Source organism: Pleurodeles waltl, chromosome 1_1 (genome assembly GCF_031143425.1).
Source record: "Pleurodeles waltl isolate 20211129_DDA chromosome 1_1, aPleWal1.hap1.20221129, whole genome shotgun sequence".
In the NCBI taxonomy this organism is placed as follows: Eukaryota; Metazoa; Chordata; class Amphibia; order Caudata; family Salamandridae; genus Pleurodeles; species Pleurodeles waltl.
Window position 1 is genome coordinate 433,642,300 of NC_090436.1, and position 19,020 is coordinate 433,661,319.

The following is a 19,020-nucleotide window of genomic DNA, read 5'->3' on the forward strand; positions in this document are numbered from 1 at the left end:
AGTACACTTTTGGCTATCCAAACCTTCCTTCATGGGCCTTGCGAAAAGCTACAATAAATGTCTTCTTCAGATTAAGAAGTGCATTCCAAATAATCTTTTCGACTCCTTTCAGTGTGTGTAGCTTGGCTCAGTCAAAAGTAAGGCAAAACACTTTGGTGTAGATCGGACGGGGGAAGGGTTTGTAGGTTAAAAGTGTACATTTAAAAGTGAAAATATGTTTGGCAGGAAGACTAAAGCATCTGCTTCTAAAAATGTGTGTGAACAGAGTGCTTTTCAAATTCCTGGATGGTGTCAGGCACCCCATGATGAATTAGCTAATGAATTTTTCTTATTTGGCTGGTTTATCAGAAAGTTGGGATGAATGTTTGAATGAAGCAGAACCAGGAGATGTTTTGCTTAAGAAAAGTACCAGTTGAAGGGAATGATCTTTCAGTTCTTGGATACTTTTGTCTGCCTACAGAAAAATACATGAAAAATGTAAACAGTTAGAAAGGGTAAATGAACAACTGGAAAAGCAGCTTGTGGATTCAAAGAATAGTGTTATCATGTTGTCTTGCCAAAATAAATGATTGCAAGATAAGGCAGACATGTATTAATCTATCGCAGAACGTGTTGTAATCAAAGTAGCTCAAAACAAATATTGTGAACGTAGAGAAAGAATAAATCAGAAAAAAGTCCATTAACTCATTGCTAATGCTGGTTTGGACTGGTTCCCAGATTTGTCTTTGGATAATAGCGTTTGGACCAGCAGTGATCGATCAAACTCTAGTGATGAGAATAACAAAAAAGGTGGGGGGCAGGGGAACCCACAGGAGCAGAATGTAGTGCGTGCACAACCAATACTTAGATGAAAATTGCAGCACACACCACAAAATCTGGCAGGGATTGAAATGAATTCCTTAGAAGATTACACACAGCAAGAAATCAATGATATCCTAGATAGATTTAAGCAACGGGCGGGAGAGTTAGTACTCACTTGGATGGTGCGGTTGTTTGATTATAGCCTGCGAGCGTTATGCTTGATATAGAGGATTCTTCTCAATTCTGCACTCTAAGCACATCAAACCTCATACAGGAACAGTTTAGAAGTTTTCAGGGTCCACACCAAATTACTTTGCTGCAGTTAGCCTTTGAGGGCTGCAATCATACCCTACAGAATCAGACTGGCCGCCTAATGATAAGCCCTGGTATACTTTAAGAAATGCAATGCAGAGACTTAAAGAGGAAAGTATGAAAACTGTCATTTTCCTGAACAATGCACACCATCTATTAGATGGACCACTCGCTGTCTCAGTGCGCAACCAAATTAATCGCCTTGCTCCACCACCCTACAAACAAGTGATCATGACTCTCCTAATTAATCAGACAGGGCAGGCTTTAAAAGACATGCTAGAGGCTGTCAGAGAGGTAGTGGATTTAGGACAATGGGATAAACCTGAGATATCTTCAAGGTCTAAGGGGCGCAGAGATTACAACAGAGTGTCCAGGAAAGACATGTTTACGGCGCTACTAAAAGATGGTGTCCAAAAAGGACAGATTGATGGGATAGATACCAAAAGCTTGTGGGAAATGTACCATAAAAGAGGTTTAGCTCGAAAGGAAAGCAGCGGAAAGATAAACAAGCAAGATAACAGGTGTGAAACACAGAGCCAGTCACAGATATCAGGGGAAGGGAGAAAAATATGAGAGAGAGAGACAGAGAGAGAGACAGAGACAGAGACAGAGACAGAGACAGAGACATATATATATATATATATATATACACATATATATATATATATACACACATATATATATATATATACACACACACATACCTGGACAGTGACTGGCTAACTTTTGAGAACAGAGACGGGGCAAGCCTGCTCGCAAATATAAAGCATATATCCAGATCTCACTGGGACAAAAGTTGACAGGTTCAAATCAGACTAGGAAACTGGCCACGCTCCAGTACAAAGATGGGCTCGTTGAGATAACAGACCTCATGTTAATTTAGAAATATATTGGAAACACAAAAATGTGAAACAAGTTCAAGACTTAGTTGACACTGAAGGCCTCTTTGATTTAAGGAAACCCTAGGAAGTTTAACAGACCGCATTACACTATCACAGGGTTGGTGGGGGGGGGGGGGGAGGAGGCAGACCCCTGCTGTACAAACCACAGTACAAATGAAAATAGGGAGAACAGCGAAAAGAGAATATACTGTGCTGATTGTGCCTCTTTTGGAATACATACCGGGAATTGATATTTTGAAAGGAATGACTTTGTATTTGGTTGATGGTTATCATCAGTTTGGAACAAAAAGATAAATTTCAGTGGCAGCCATGAAAGTGGGTTGTTTAAAAATTCTTCCAATGACGGTGCCCCTGGCAACTAAAGTCATTCATTTGAAACAGTACTGCATTCCTGGAGGGCATGATGAAATACATGAAACTATAAAAGACATGATTGAGGCTGGTGTAATAGCTCCAAATACTACTGAATGGAACAATCCCCCCTGGCCGGTTAAATGACCTGATGGGGGTACAGAATGACAGTTGATTACCGCAAGCTGAATAAACATACACCCCCTTTGACAGCCGCAGTTCCAGACTCCATTACTTTGATTGAACGAATACAGAAACATACAGGGACATGGTATGCCACCATAGACATTGCCAACGAGTTATTCTCTATACCCTGGCGCCAGAATGTCAACAGCAATTTTCATTCTCGCACTGCGGAAGGCAAATCAAAATGTTATCTTTGCCTCAGGGGTACACACATAGTCCCACTATCTGTCACCAGCTGGTGGCAGAGCACCTGGATGAAGTATCTGTCATTAAAGGTGTGCAACTGACCTATTACATTGATGATGTGATGATTCAGGGAGAGACACAAGAACAGGTGCAGATTCAGTTGGAGTAGCGGAACTCTTGCAGAGTACGGGTGGATGATTAACACAGATAAGACACAAGGACCATCTCAAAATGTGAAGTTTCTACGCATTCAGTGGAATCAAGGACACAGAGGTGTTACCATAAGCAAAGCAAAAGATTCTTGAATTTTCCACACCCCGCATTAAGCAAGAGACAGAGATTTATTGGACTGTTTGGTTTCTGGAGACAGCACATCCCTCATTTGAGTCAGATCTTGGCCCCTCTGTACAAAGTGAAAAGGAAGAAACATGAGTTTGAATAGGATGAAGAGCAGCAGTGTGCTTTTGATTTGGCAAAGGAAGCAATTCAACAGGCTTTAGACTTGTGGCCAGTGCAGGAAGAAGACATTGAGTTATATGTAACTGTTCAGGGACAATATGCAAATTGGAGTATGTGGCAGAAACAGGGAATGAGGAGGGTGACCCTGTGGTTCTGGACTAGAAAACTGCCTGACTCTGGGGAGCGTTTTACTCCTTTTGAAAAAACGTTTTTGGCCTGTTATAGGGCTCTAGCGGATACTGAGCAAATACCACTTGGTCATAATGTCATTGTGAGACCTGAACTACCAATTATGCTGTGGGTGATGAGTTCACCTAAAGCTCACCGTATAGGACATGCACAAGAGGCTAGTATCATACGCTGGAAATGGTATATACAAGACAGGGCTCGAGTAGGACCGGCAGGCACTGCAGCCCTACATGAACAGGTGGCACAAGCCCTTATACAGGATGAGGAGAGGGTGCAGGAGGTACCGCAGGTAAATGAGTCACCAGTAAGATGGGGTGTGCCATTTGAATCCTTGTCCCCTGAAAATAGGAAACATGTATGGTTCACTAATGGTTCATCCAAATACGTGGGTACCAAAAGACATTGGAAAGCAATGTCATACAATCCAGTTACCTAAAAGTTGCTGACCACCACAGGAGAAGGTAAAAGTAGCCAAATATGCAGAGTTGTACGCTGTGAATCAGGCTCTAAAGTAAGAGCTGCCAGGAACTTGTCATATTTACACTGATTCTTCGTCCACTGCAAATGGGTTAGCCACTTGGGTACCCACATGGCATGCACACAGCTGGTTTATCTACTCAAAGGAGGTGTGGGGCAAAGAGTTGCGGCAGGAAATTTGGGAAATGTTAGAACAGAGTAAAGTCACAGTGTAACACATGGATGCTCATTGTCCCATATACTCACTAGAACGGTGGTTCAATTCCCTTGCAAACGACAAAGCCAAAATTTCAGAGGCAGAAGTGGCAATACCGGATTCTGACTTGATGGGGATGGCTAAATGGGCGCACCAAAAATGTGGATATCCGGAAGAAAAAGCTACTTATAGGTGGGCAGAGATTAGAGGGATGCACATTCCCCTAGACTTGATAAAAACTGTGATTTTTCAAAGTCCTATTTTTCAGCACACACAAAAGAGATCTGTCCCACAAACAGCTAAAGGACAATTGGGGACAGAAAAGTTACCAGGACAGATATGGCAAATTGATTACATTGGACCACTACCGGTTAGTCGCGGGCGTCAATACGCCTGCACAGTAGTGAACACTTATTCCGGGGACCTGATTGTGGTCCCTTGCAAACATGCGACTCAGCACCATACTATCAGAACTTTGGACTTGTTAATGTTATACTATGGAGTACCACTCCAGGTCCAGAGTGACAATGGGTCACACTTCAAAGGCAAATTGGTGCAGGAGTACTGTTCTCAGCACAATATTGAGTGGTTATATCATATACCTTATTATCCACAGGCCTCCCTCAGAACTGATTGAGAGAATGAATGGCTTACTGAAAGCTCAATTGCGAAAATTATCTGATGGAACTTTGAAAAACTGGAGAGAGCATTTAAATTAAGCCCTCCAGATTCTGAATAACAGACCACTAACAAATGCTGAAACACCACTGATGCGAATGTTAACTCCAGCCTTGCAAATACAACCACATGTGGCCATCACTACTATCACATACTGGGAAATAAAACCTGGAGCCTTAGCTCCTTACAGAGCCACGCGTGGATCTGCAGGTCTTGACTTACATGCTTTACCAGCTTACAGACTGAAACCACGAGACATATCACTGTGTGAAACAGATGGTCGAGTACAGATCCCCCAGAACATTTTGGAATGATTGCTCCCAGATCTGGGTTGGCCCTCAAGGGTATTCATATTTTAGGGGGAGTGACTGATGCAGATTACCAAGGAGAAATCAAAGCTACTCTGTTAAATAGTGGAGAAGCTGATTTATTCATACAAACTGGAGACAGAATTGCCCAACTTGTCATATTTCCGGTGTATGGAGGATTGGTGAGGAAGGGGACTACCCCAGCCCTTCTTACTGTACATGTGGAGGGATGTTTTGGTTCAACTGATAAAAACCCTGGTGCTAAAGGGTGGGTGGAATCCCCAAATGGCTCTCCAGAACCTGCAGACATTATAGCAAAGGGCCCCCAATAATGTCCTGCTGTTCATGAAACCAGGAAAGGAAAAATGGGAACATTTTCCAGCTGATAAATGTTATTTGTGAGGATGATCATACTTGTTTCTTTTACAGATCATACTACAGCTTGTCTTTGCCGTGTGGTCTCCTTTTGAGCGTGTGCGTGTGGGGTCGGGAAAGACCTAACACCCCCAACCTCAACTTGATTAATCGACCATGTCGCGCAACACCTTTACTGCATCTGAATGACATTTGGATTTATTTGGCGCAGACCATGCTCAACAGATCTGACTTTTGTATGAGTGCCACGAAAAGCACTGTGGATGTTTCGTCAACGTGTTTGATCGCCATACCAACACCAACAAGCATCTTGTTAGAAATTTTTAATGCCACTAACCAGGATAAAGATGTGCAAGAACATGACATGGAAACCCACTTCAGTCGCTATGAGTATTGCAGGGATTGTCAGGAAACAACCGATGAGAAGTGGCACAATCTCACTCAGATAATTACCTACAACATTACTACCGGTGACGTATTACTACATGTCCTGCAATTCTCGTGACATAGGAAAATGGATTGATTTGCATTTAGAAAATAAAATATCAACCTCTCAAAACTTACTGTGGGAACACAGAGTTTTGTGCTTTTACAGAACGGACAGACATTGCAAAAATATGTCAAATCACATGGCTTGTCATCATCTAGTGACTACTGCCAGTCACATTAAAACATGTCAAGTTGCCAGTTGGCTGGCTGCTCTCGTGTGAAAACCTTACTTTTACCTACATTCCAGCTAACATAACAGGTGGGCCGTGTACTTTCACATGCCTGGGACTCATGTTTCCATCTAAATATATACATACTCGTCATCCTAGAGACACTATGCAACTAGATGAAAATTGCAACTCAGATATTCAATAATTATCCCAGAGTATCTAAGCTTAAGTCTTTCTATTGTAGGCGTGCCTGGTTTAGCTGCATACAACACTAGGATTATAAACAAGTTAGCATGTCTAAAAGTTAAACATATTAACCATACTTATATTGCTTTATCTCAATTTTTATTAGATATGGGTGGTACTAGAAAAGACTACCTTTTGCTAAAACATAATCATGGGTGAAATGACTTTAAAGGCATGTGTTGTTTTTACCTTTCTGACCACTCTAAATCTATCCAGGTCCACACTGATACACTACATACATTAGTGAAAGGGGTAAAACAGGATATGGATCAGGTTGTTCCAGTGGTTACCTGCTTTTGGACAATTACACAAAGCTTTGGGTGGAATTTTTTTAGTATTAGCTCTTATATCATTATGTTGCTGTGTACAATGTATTCCTAATCTGCTCTCAATGTTTAGACCGAAAAAGTTGATTTTAAACCTATAGGCTACACAAGTCATTGGTCAAAGGGCGGAACGTAGTGATATTTGTATTTTGACCACTTGACTTTGTGTTGCACCACTTTGCACTTGGCTTAGCTGTCCACCGTCACATTAGTGATCACCAGTTACAGGCTCCATTTTGTATTCAACTTAGCCTTAGCTTCACTGTCAGGTTAAAGGTACGAGTAGTTTTCCAAACAAAACATGTTATTAAAAAGGTACGAGCAGTTTTCGGTACAAAACATGTTATGCAACATGTTTTCTATTTTGCATGTTCTTTTTCTCACCGAAGAGCTAGGACATAAGGTGGAGGAGTCAGTTAGCAAGATAAGGATGTACTAGACTGATGTTTATGGTACAGTAGGGAACCGTTTGGTTTTGGGAAGGACACCTCGGGATTTTGGCCAAATCCCGATGTGTTTCTTTCAAAGCTGACCTAAAATAGCAAGCATTTTGTAATACTTCTTGCGCAGCAGGAGGGGTTTTTCCAGAAAGCTCCTTCCTCATTTGTTTAAAATATATAAGAGACCCAGGTCGACAGTGGGAGATTCAGAGGCCTCAATCAGGATTTTAGACGTCGATGCCTGATATATTTCCCGTGAGGGTATAGTTCTCTCTTTCTCGTCTTAGTCGAACAGGGTCATCGGTTTACTGCCAGGAGAAAGATGAAGCATCTGACAGGCCCTACGGTGATGCATTTTTAATAATTATTTGCTTTGCATTGTATATGACTACATATACACATATCAATATCATTTTTTGTATCCTTGCATGTATATATTTGCTGTTTATATATTGAAGATTCTTTGTATATGGTCTTACTTCATTGTTGCACATTTTAAAAGTACACTTTTGGCTATTCAAGCCTTCCTTCACGAGCCTTGCGAAAAGCTATAATAACTGTCTTCGTCAGATTAAGAAGTGCATTACAGAGAATCTTTTCGACTGCTTTCAGTGTGTGTATTTTGGCCCAGTCAAAAGTAAAGCAAAACAGGGGCGAGCAAAGGGTGGATTGGCGACATGGTTTAAAGTGGGTATAGGTTATAAAATAACCCAATTACTGACAGAAGGGAAAAATATACAGGTTTTTGAACTAAGGTGGGGCCAAAAATGTATTGTCATAATGGTTAATTTTTATAATAATGAGTTCTCTGGCAAAGACAATTGGATTTTGAACGGGCTATTCTATTGTATAGAGGAGCTACCAGTGAATCATGTTCATGCATGGGGACCTCTGAAGTTAATACTGGCTTGTAACTAACACAAAAGTGGGCACTTTGACCTCTCTCTCAGCTGCAACCTTCATTCCAGATTCAGATGAATTAGGTTACATAGATCAAGATGTTATGGATATGAGAGGGTGATTAATGTATAATTTTTTGCTAAGAAATTACTTGGATAGTGCCGTCCCTGCTCTGGCATCTGCTAATATCCGAATGTACATTGGAAAGGGGTGTGGATCAGTAACTGTCTATGTTTTTGTCTCCTAGAGTATGCAACCCTTCATTTTAGATGGGAGGGTTATGCCTACAGTTTATAGTGACCACAAGCCCTTAGCCCTTTCCATTGTTATTGGCTCATGGAAAAGCACCATCAAGGGGAGATGGCACCAACTGGCTTCTAAGGGTGCGGGACGGAGGCTAGTTTGGCGCTCCTCAGGTATGAACATAATAATGGAACAGCTACTAACACTTTACATTAGGGCTATTTTGAAAAAGCCTACGAAAGCCAAGGCTAGCAATTCAAAGCCATGGTTTGACAAAGCATGTAGAACAGCTAATGTAAAGTTGCGATGGGCAGAGAGTCAGATTATCAGGCGTTAATCAGTGCCTGTAGAAAGGCTTATAACCTGGCCCAAAAAACAGGAAGTTGGACATCAGGGAAGAGAGGTGGGGCAATTTAGTAGCCACATGTCAGATTAAGGACATGCAGACCTTTTGGAAAACAGCTTGTGCAGTGTATTCCCCCTGGAGGTTTCCCCAATTTAGTGACTACCCACATAGGCCCTAAAATATGGACAGAGCACTTTTACCAGTCTAGTACCCCTTGTGCGCATGAAGGGTCCAGGGGATGCACCACTACCTTTGCACATCAAGTTTACGGTTGAGGAAGTTGCCAAGGCTATTATCAACAGTCCCTTAAAAAAAGCTCCCGGTCCAGGCGGGGTATCAATGGATTTATTTCAGGCAACCCCAGGGTTTGGTCAACACTGCTTGCTAGTGTCTTTAAATTTAGTGTGTAAGGTTGGCGTTCCCTCATCATGGCATCAATCTACAATTGTACCAGTTTTTAAAAATGGTAACACGCACAACCTTAAATGTTACCTGACAATTTCTCTCTTTGATGCTGCCTCAAAACCAGTAGGGTGCGTCATTTTGGACCACTTGCTCGAGTGGACCACAGATAGAAACATTATTTCCACAGCCCAGTATGGATTCAGGAAAGGCGTTGGCACTACTGAACATTGTTTGAACCTCCATCTACTAGTCTTGAAATAGAAGTGTGCCAATGGCATTTCCCTGCAGCTGGCTTTCATGGATCTATCTAGTGCCTTTGATTGCATGAATTGCTCTAAATTATGGACTATGTTAACTTACTTAGGTTTGGATGCTGGTTTGGTCGCGTTCCTACAGTATCTCCACTGGGATTTAGAGGCATGTGTAAGATGCGGGGTAAATTGTGAGTGTTCCCTCACATTGTCAGTTAACCAAGGGGTATGACAGGGGTGCGTGCTTGTTACAATTTATTTTTGCTTTACATAAATGACTTAGAATCAGCTCATCAATGTAGGGGCCGATGTGCCCATGGTCCAAAATAGGCCCAATGCCCGCGCTCCTCTATGCGGATGACGCCGTGCTGCTTGCTAGAATCGCTAATGGCCTAAAGCTGTTGATCTCTAGGTCTGTGAGCTTCATGGAAAAACCTTATTTGCAATCTAATCTCACGAAGTCTTTCATAATGGTATGTGGTGCTAGGAATACAAAAACTTGATATATGTATTGGGGGCAACTTAATTGAGAGAGTGAGCCAATTTCCCTACCTAGGACTGATGTTTGATGAAGCTTGCACCTGGACTGCATGTGTAGGGAGCAGATTAAGTTGTTACTTGCGCGGATGGCTCTATTTTCTCACTAGTAATCATCATGGGGGAAAACCAATTGCTCCCATTCTTGAGATTTACAGGATGGTCTTGGACCAGGATGGTTCAGCAGCACTGATCCTCCTGGACCTGAGTGCTGCCTTTGATACGGTTTTGTATCCCATTCTTCTTCACCGACTGGAGGCAGCTAGAATTGCAGGGAAGGCCCTCAGGTGGCTTGCCTCTTTTCTAGACAAACGTAGGTTTCAGGTCAGTGAGGGGCCCTTCATGTCGCCCAGTTATCAGCTGTTTTGTGGCGTTCCGTAGAGCTAGAGTCTGAGCCCTACTTTTTTTAGTGCTTATGTCCAGCCATTAACGGATATCATATGCTCCTTTGATTTTGATACAGTATCTTATGCGATCGATGCCCAGCTGACTGTTACATCACGCAGTCGGAGAATATACATCCAGGTATCCAGGGCCTGCGGGGGAGATTGAGAATACTCTGAAGATTTTGTCTGCTGTGACACCACAAGTTGTACAAAAGGATAGCCACAAAGGTTTTGACTTGTGCCTGGCAAAAGATCACAGCATCTAGGCTTGCGAGACCTGTGCCAAATGTTATCCAAAAATGTTAAAGTTTAAACAAGGGGCACGCTTCTTGATGCAACTGCACAGGCACATTTTGCTTGGGGATATCTTCCCATCAAACAAGAAAGAGCAGCGCGAAGGAGGCTCTGACAGTCATCAACATAGAAAAAAATAATATAACTAAGACTTGAAGGAGGCAGTCCAAGTAATACCAACAGCTCACATGCTTGCTGGGGCATCAAATAGGGAACCAAGTCATCCTCCCCACTCCAGAAACACATTCATCCCCTCCCCCCCAAACCATTAGACAATCTAAGGGCCACAAAAAGCAAACACCCCCAAGGGTCCAAGACCAAGGACACCTCAGAAGGCAAGCCCTTCAACTCTGAAGAGGGTGAGAGAGAGTTAAAGGAGAAAGAAAAACTTCCAGACCCAGCCAGTAGATGGTGGAATAATGCACAACACATGAATGCATAAAATGCTCCATTCCTCCTACAGATAAGTAACCGTTTCATTATTGGTCTACCAGGAGGTAGTTTTGACAGTTTTTCCTCCCTCCTATATTTGTTATTCCTTCACATGCGCCCACTTACTCTTATTGAGTACTGCTTCCAGCTTTTGTTTTTTAAAAACCTCAAGAGCTCCTCTTTATTTGAGGGATGCAACATATACAACAGGTTGCAGAGCTGGTGTGAGGAGGCGCCCATTGATGTAACATGCTACCCTAGGGTGGATGAGTGTTATCACCCTTTAACCTAGTTAAACTGTCACATTAGACAGTCTTCTTTTGGTCAGTAATTGACTACAACACTTGGTGATGTAGATATAAATAGGAGACTGTGCCAGGAATCTTGCCACTCTCTATGCCCCCCAAGTTTATCTGGACATTAACTGTAGTCATTATGATGGCCCTCCATTCCTGAATCTCTTGTAATACTTCTAAACAAAGTATATCATTGAATACCAACACACTGCCTGGTCCATAAAGTTCCTGTAGTATTATGTTGCCAAATGAAGGACACATATACAGGCCATACCAGCCCACTTAACCACTCAACTAACAGGAGAGGCCTAAGAAGACCAGATCGATCTGCCACCATTTGGGTCTTTGCGGGACTCCTAGTTAGTTCATCCTGCAGATCAAAAATAGTCACATACATATTGTCGACATTTCAGAGTCCTACTGTACAAGAGAAAAAAAATGTAAAAAAATAAAAAATTTAAAAAACCACTCTCTCCAATGCACTACTCTGTCTCACCCGATACCTCTATCAAGCTGTCCTCTATCCCCACTGTCTGACTCATCCCAAACCTCATTCTACTATTATGATCTCCAAAATAACCCTTCCTAGACTCTTCCTTCCTCTACCCCTCCTGGCTCCCTCCAAACCTCAGTTAACTACTATTATCTCCCAAACAACCCTACTAAATTCTCCCTCATGAATCTCCTTTGACTCATCCAAAACCTCATTCTACTACTATGATCTTCCTAATCCCTTACTAGAGACTCTTCCCTCTTCCATCTCTCCTTTATTCATCCCAAACCTCATCTTACTACTATGATCTCCCAATTAACACTTTCTGGATTCCTCCCTTTTCTATCCTTGCATTATTCTAGTCAATCGAACTAACAAACTCACATGTCCACTGCTCAAATTAACTCATATTTCCCTACATTAATACGAATACTATATTCATATTTCCCTACACTAATACACCACTAATCCTTTTGGGTTACAGAGTTGCGTGCTACTCACGGAAAAGCACTTTGATGCCTCATTTGGAGTAGTAAGTTCTACATAAATACAATGACATTGTCACCAGACATAAACTCTACTTTCGCCAGACTCAACATCTGCTTCCTAACGGTATAGGAATGGATGTCAGCCAGCTGTTTGAAGTTAATGGTGAAAAAAAGAGGTCTTGCTATTAGGGAACAAGCCAATGCTCTGGGATCAGATCATCTGGCCTTCTCCTTTGGGAGAGCGTCCATTCCCCAAGGTAGAAATAAAAAGCCTAGGGATGTTCCAGGACAATCTGCTTATCAAGGCCTCCCAAGCAAAAAAGATGTCTGGCAGCCATTTTGGCCTCCTAAGAGCCTTGAGAAAGGTCTTGAAATGGCTCCCAATAGAGTCACCTAGAATTGTGATTCAAGGTCTGATTCGGTCTCGACTATGGGAATTTGCTTTATCTAGGCAGTACGAAGTCAGTGAATAAAAAACTTCAGGTTGGTCAGAATGGTACCGCCTGGATATGGCTAGGAATCCTAAAAACACAATCTGCAAGTGTGGCACACAGAACTCTTAATTTGCTGCCCATAAGTAGCAGGGTGCACTTTAAGGCACTAAGTATGGTACATCGGGCAAAGCACAACTCCAGTTGAGTTGTTCTTCAGCAATTAGTGATTGGCTATCATGCCAATAGAGACCTGAGGTCAAATAACCTTGAGCTGCTCCTCGTCCCTAGAATCAAGAGCACTAGGAGAGGAGGCTGGTCTTTAACTTACCTTGCACCCAAGCTCTGGAATGCTCTGCCTATCAGCATTAGAATGGAGGTCAATTTTATGACTATTAGAAAAAACTAAAAACAAATCTCTTCCCTTAAGTTTTCTGGTTCTTTTTTTCCACTCATTCCAACCTGTCTTCTTAGCGATGGGAACCCCGAGGCTCTGGTAGTCATGCGCTCTATGAATTTAGTGACTAGAATAGAATTAAAGTGCCTCCCCTTCTTGACTTACGTATCGGGGTTTGAGGTTCAAGGGATACTAGCAGGGTGCACGTGGAACACCAGAGAATCTGTAGGCAGATGATGGGAGTTTCTCCCTCAACCTCTCATTTTGTAGTTCATCAGGAGCTAGGCCTGGAATACGTTGACGACCAACTAAATCCAGCCCTACTGTTATTACTGTCCTCAATCTGGCTAAATGACGCAATAATCATATCAGACTGACTCTTGTTCACATGGAAATTACATCCCTTGGTTAGGTATATTAGGGAGACGACTCTCGCCTTAGGTTGCCTGCACATATTTGAGAAGTCAGAAAGCATCACAAAAAGGGACAGGGGGTAGACTAAAGAATGTTTTTTATATCTCACAGACTGTCCCGGAGAGAGGAGGAGGAGGAAGTAATGAAACCAACAGTTAGAGAATACTGCCTCCTCCAAACCACTGAAGCAGAGGCCCCTTATTTAATCAATGTCCAGAACACGTGGGAGCATATGTTACTGGTGTGCTTCAGAGTTGGCTCTATCAGATGGCTGTTAGTTTTCACCAAGGTTAATTTGCCCCTTTCGATATATTAATCTGCCCCTGTGATGAGTCATCCCCGCAAACCCTATTACACTTTGTTTTCTTCTGCAAATGTTATCCCCTTCTCACTAAAAGGTTTTTATTGCCTCTATTACGCAAATACAAGTTTAGTAAGTGTACCCTTGTGCTGATTTTTCTCCAACAACTAGAAGGCCCACTTACCTGGAAGACAGCTGGCACGTTTTTACAGAATGCACTTTTCTTGCGGAAATAAGTGCTGTTTTGGGTTATGACTTGTTGGTTATTCTCTTATGCACTTTGCCGTTTGACTGTGCGTATTAGTTTTATCATGCCTCTGTGACTGCTTCTTTTATCATAATCGTTTTAATATTTTATCATGATTTTATTATGTATCTTTTATGATCTTTTTAATTGAGATCAAATAATATTTTGATTTGAATTAAAAACTGTCCAAGCATGCTTTTTAACTGTTGTAGCTTCTTACCCCAATTAAAATGAAAATAATTTTACTAGATGGACACTAGTGGCAAACAGCTCTGATTAATTCAATCTGAGACAGTAACCCCTAAATTCCCCCGGAGTCATGAAAAAGTTCCCACAATATTTAGTTTAAAAACGGAGTATAATTGGAAATGTTCATACTGCTGGTCTCTTAGCTCTCGCCTTCGTAAATTTGCAATCCAACTTGTAAAAGCAAAACAAAAATCACACTGCATGAGACTGAGCAGCGCTGGTCTGCTAATCATCAAGATATGTAGCAACATGAAATGTCCCTCTTAAATCTGTTGTGAAATTATCAGAATAAGTTTGGCTTGAAACAAATTTTCCACTTTTCCAAAGAAATATATGTCTTAAGGCAAAAAGGAGCAAGTGGGTTGAGACAATTTCAGACATCTCTACCTAACATGCTCAGGTGTCCCATCAGGTTCAAGGAATTCACACATTAATTTCTATTTTTATTGCAGTCTGATACTTGTAGTTTTGCTGTGTTTATTATAACACAAATATGCATATCCCTGAACGGATATTTAAAAAAAAAAAAACATTTGCAATGCAATAGGTCTCACATTTTCTTGAGTTAGAGCTATTGGCATTGTAAATTCATAACTGGACTTTTCTTGCCACATAAATTGGTCAACCCTACCTCATAATTTCATTTTTTGCTGCCATATAATTACAGTGGCCCAGCATTTAACTAAAGCACTTCCATTTACCTTCTTCCTCTATCTTAAAACATATACAATTATCATATAAACCTTTATCAGAAATAAACTTTTGGCATTAGTGTAATGCTCAAAACACCATAACAAAAATATAATTTGTGACGGATTGGAGGGTGAAAGGAAAGAGGGAGTTGGGAGTAAAGATAGAGAGGACTAGTGGCGTAGTAATGGTGTCATGGGCCCTGGAGAAAGAAAGGAAAATGGTTGACTGGAATTTCAATAGAAAAATACAGCAGTAATTACAGATGAGTGAGGTCCGCAGGTCTCTGGGCCCCGGTGCCACTGCACTGTTTCTCCAATGATAACTAGGCTTCAGGAGAAAAGGTGGATGGGGCAGAACAAGAGAAGTGAAATGAATAGAACAGACAAAAGGAAGAAAAAGAAAGGGATCGCAAAGAAATGAAAGAAAGAATGAGAAAATGAAAACACAACTAAGAAGAAATAGAGCAAATGTGTGACACAAGAAAAAAGGGAAGCGAGCGAATGAAAGATAAAGAGGAAAATATGATGAAAGAATTGTGAAAAGAAAGAGAAAAATGAACATTAGAGAAAAAAAAAAGAGGTGGTGAGAAAAACAAGCAGCGAAAGAACTAGCACATGTATGTACTGACACATTTCAAACAGACACAGAATGGGAAAACCACTTTGACACTCCAAGTCCCGACAAGTAACTTGTGGCTTCCACATACAGATGGGAAAAAGAGGGATTTATAGTAAAATGTGAATTGACAGATAAAGATAAGAAAAACACCAGAGAAAGGAAGGCAGAAAGGTAAAAAAAAAAAAGAAAAAAGTGAAAGGACTCATATAGAGAGTCAAAGGAGAGAGCAAATAAAAAAAACAAAAAGAATGAAGGGAAGAGATAAAACTGTGAAAAAATTATCATCTGATTAAGAAAAAAGAGGGGGACGAAACAAGGAAAGTAATAACCAAGTTTTTGCAAGTTTGAAAGAGAAGGTAGCATGAGGAAGACCGAAATACAAGAAAAGGGAGAGGAGTAGAAATAAACAGTTGAAAGAAAGAGCAAAAAACTTAACCTGTGGATTTTAAGAGCTGGAAAGAGAAAAGTGGGGGAGAAACAAAACATTGAGAATAAACAGAGTAAAGGAAAGAACGGAGTGAGATAGGTGAAACAGACCCTCCCAAATCAAGATGGTAGCTAAGTATAGATTTAATTGGCTCCCCCACGTCCTCAAACAGAAGCCAGAATGTGGAACAGCAGGGGGCACTGAAGAAAGCAGGAGGTGCAGTAGCAGAGTTTTATGTGAACCCCAATAGAGCAATATCAGGGCGCTTCAGATCAGGATTGAGGGTATAAACAGATATGTGTCCCGGCCCAGTACTGGAACAATAGAAAGGCAGCGGGTGAGGAATGAGAAACAGAGTGTCGTGTAATTCCGGGTATTGGAATAATGGGGTGCTGCAGGTTAGGGTTGAGGTGCGCTGTCAGAGTTCTATGTGGGCTGCAGTACTGGAATAGTAATGGGCACACAAGGTTAGAAGTGAGGTATGTTAATGGAGCTATGTGTGGAACCTAGTATTGGTGTGCCAGTGTTGCCCAGTGTTAGTCTGGAGGTGCCCTGGTGAAGCTGCGAGTGGGGCCCAGTTTGGGAGTGGCACTGGCTCTTAACCACAGAAACGAGGGGCGTGTGGGCTGTAGAACTGAGAAGAAATGTGCACTAAATGTTAGAATTGATGGATCCAGGCGGAGCTGTGGTAGTCCCCATCAACAGTGGTGTTAGATGTTAAACGTTAGGTGTACTGGCTGAGCTGTGTTTTGCTCTTTTGGGCCTGTATTGGCTTGGAAGTGGGGCTGAATATTACAAATGAGCTGCTGTAATGGAACTTTATGTGAGCAGGGTCCCAGTATAGGATAAAAAGTGACCTCCCTGGGGTAGAACTGAGGTGAACTGATGGAGCTGCGCCCAAGGTCCCCATGCTGGAACAGCGGAGTGTACTGACTATTAGATCTGAGGTCCTCTGGCAGACAGCGTATGTGGGGTTCTGGCACGGCTGATGGGCTTGAAGTGTGTGAACTGAGGAACACTGATGGACCTGTGCCCGAGGTCCCAGTACTGGAGCAGCAGAGTGTACCGACTGTAAGAGTGTACTGACTGTAAGAACTGAGGTGCTCTGGCAGACAGCGTGTTCGGAGTTCCTGGCATGGGCATGGCTGAGGGCTTGGAGGGTGTGAACTGAGGCACACTGATGGAGCTGTGTCCGAGGTCTCAGTACTGGAGCAGCAGAGTGTACGGACTGTAAAAACTGCAGTGCTCTGGTAAACAGCGTGTGTTGGGGTCCTGGCACCGCTGAGGGCTTGGGGTGTGTTAACTGAGGTACACTGGTGGAGCTGCGCCCGAGGTCCCAGTACTGGAGCAGCAGAATGTACTGACTACAAGAAGTGAGGTGCTCTGGCAGACAGCATGTGTGGGGTTTCTGGCACGGCTAATGGCTTGGAGTGTGTGAACTGAGGTGCACTGGTGGAGCTGCGCCCGAGGTCCCAGTACTGGAGCAGCAGAGTGTACTGACTGCAAGAACTGAGGTGCTCTAGCAGACACCGTGAGAGGGGCTCCTGGCACTGGCAAGGCTCTGGGCTTAGAGTGTGTGAACTGAGGTGCACTCATGGAGCTGCGAGTGGGAACCCAGTATGGAGCCGAAGTGGGAACTGTCTCTAAGGATTGCAGAGCCCTGGTAGAGCTGAGTGCCTAGGCTATAAGCAATTGCAAGCGATCCTCCTCCCTTGCTCTCAGCATGGGGAACCACAAGGAAAATATAAGCCAAGGAAGGGCGGGAGTCCGGGAGCCAGGCAGGTGAGAAAGGGTGTAGAGAGACCACAATGACCAAATGTGACCAAGATAACAGCCTGATTTAAAGTATTGTTTACAGCTAGGCTCAGAGGAAGAATGCTCTGCAAATGAAAACGGAAGCTTCCCTGGACAGGAGCAGGGAACAAAGTAAAAAAAGAAAAAAAAGTCACCTACGGATCAGATAAACAGGACAAAGCGGAAATATACAGTAGTTGGTCTCTGCGCCCACACAGAAGAAGGGACAAAGAGGCATGGCTGACTACTAGCAAGCAAGGATTTTTAAATGACACTGAAACTAACAAATTAAATAGCTGAAAGCCCACAGAAGAAGTATATAAGAGGTCCTAGGCTTACGCTCATTGGGCTGTTTTCGTCATTGCAACAGAGTGCCACATGTGACGCATGCACACGTCACACATAGGCACACTGCAAACACAAACATGTCAAGATATATGCTGTTCTTTAAATGGGCAAGATCTGTCCGGTAAAGAGTAACTGCTCTTCAATTTGAAAAGTAAGAGTACCTGCACTTATCAACACTGCTGTAATATATTTAGTGGGAGAGTACCGGCACTTCTCAGGAGCAAAAAGCTACTGTGGACAGTGAGTGCCAGCACCTCCTCACAGCAATTGATTTTATGTTGTGGTGAACCACTCGTGTCGTGACCGTGACCTCCCTCACCGGCAGTGCCTGGCCTACCTTGTACTGCTCAGCGCGAGTGTCGGGTTGCGAGCCCACTGTCGCCACCTTGTCCGCATGATAGAGGCTCCGCAGAGCAACATTGTGGCAGCGTAGAAGCCGCAGCTGAGAGCGCACAAGCAGCAGCATATTTTCGGTCGGCTGCAACAGCTACTAATGGAACTTCATTTCTCCTCTCCAGTACCTGACCTGTAGACACAGAAAGCGGCAAGAAACCAATCCGACGCGTTTCCTTATACTGCTGTAAATAGGGCGGCCACCTTGGAACCAGAGTACTGCTTATTATGTGAACAATCACGGAGGTGAAAAGAGATCCAAGTGCTTCAATTGCATTAACGCAAATGCTTAAAATGGCATCTTGTCTAGTGTCCTTTTCTCAAAATAAATATTAACGTGTGTTTAAAATGTTTTGTTTAGTAAAATACTAATGCAAATAAATTGAATGCCATTTATCCACTGATAAAGGTAACTGCTTAATGTTAATATCATTTGTTCAACGCCGCGGTGTAACAATCCTCTTTCTATACGCCCGTGTGGCTCGCGCATCGTTTTGCCCGATTAGTCCTTCTTTCGCTTTCACACCCTACTGTCTCGCAGACTCG

The 19,020-nt window shown here is 42.6% G+C and overlaps 1 protein-coding gene across 1 annotated transcript in view; it reads right to left on the bottom strand.

Moving 5' to 3' along the window:
* MCCC2 (methylcrotonyl-CoA carboxylase subunit 2) overlaps positions 1-18,628 on the bottom strand; it is a 310,005-nt gene extending 291,377 nt beyond the window's left edge. The window contains exon 1 of the mRNA XM_069224200.1: positions 18,419-18,628. Coding sequence (XP_069080301.1) covers positions 18,419-18,547 — 129 coding nt within the window. The 5' untranslated portion in view covers positions 18,548-18,628. The remainder of the gene's footprint in view (positions 1-18,418) is intronic.
* Positions 18,629-19,020: the final 392 nt, after the last annotated feature.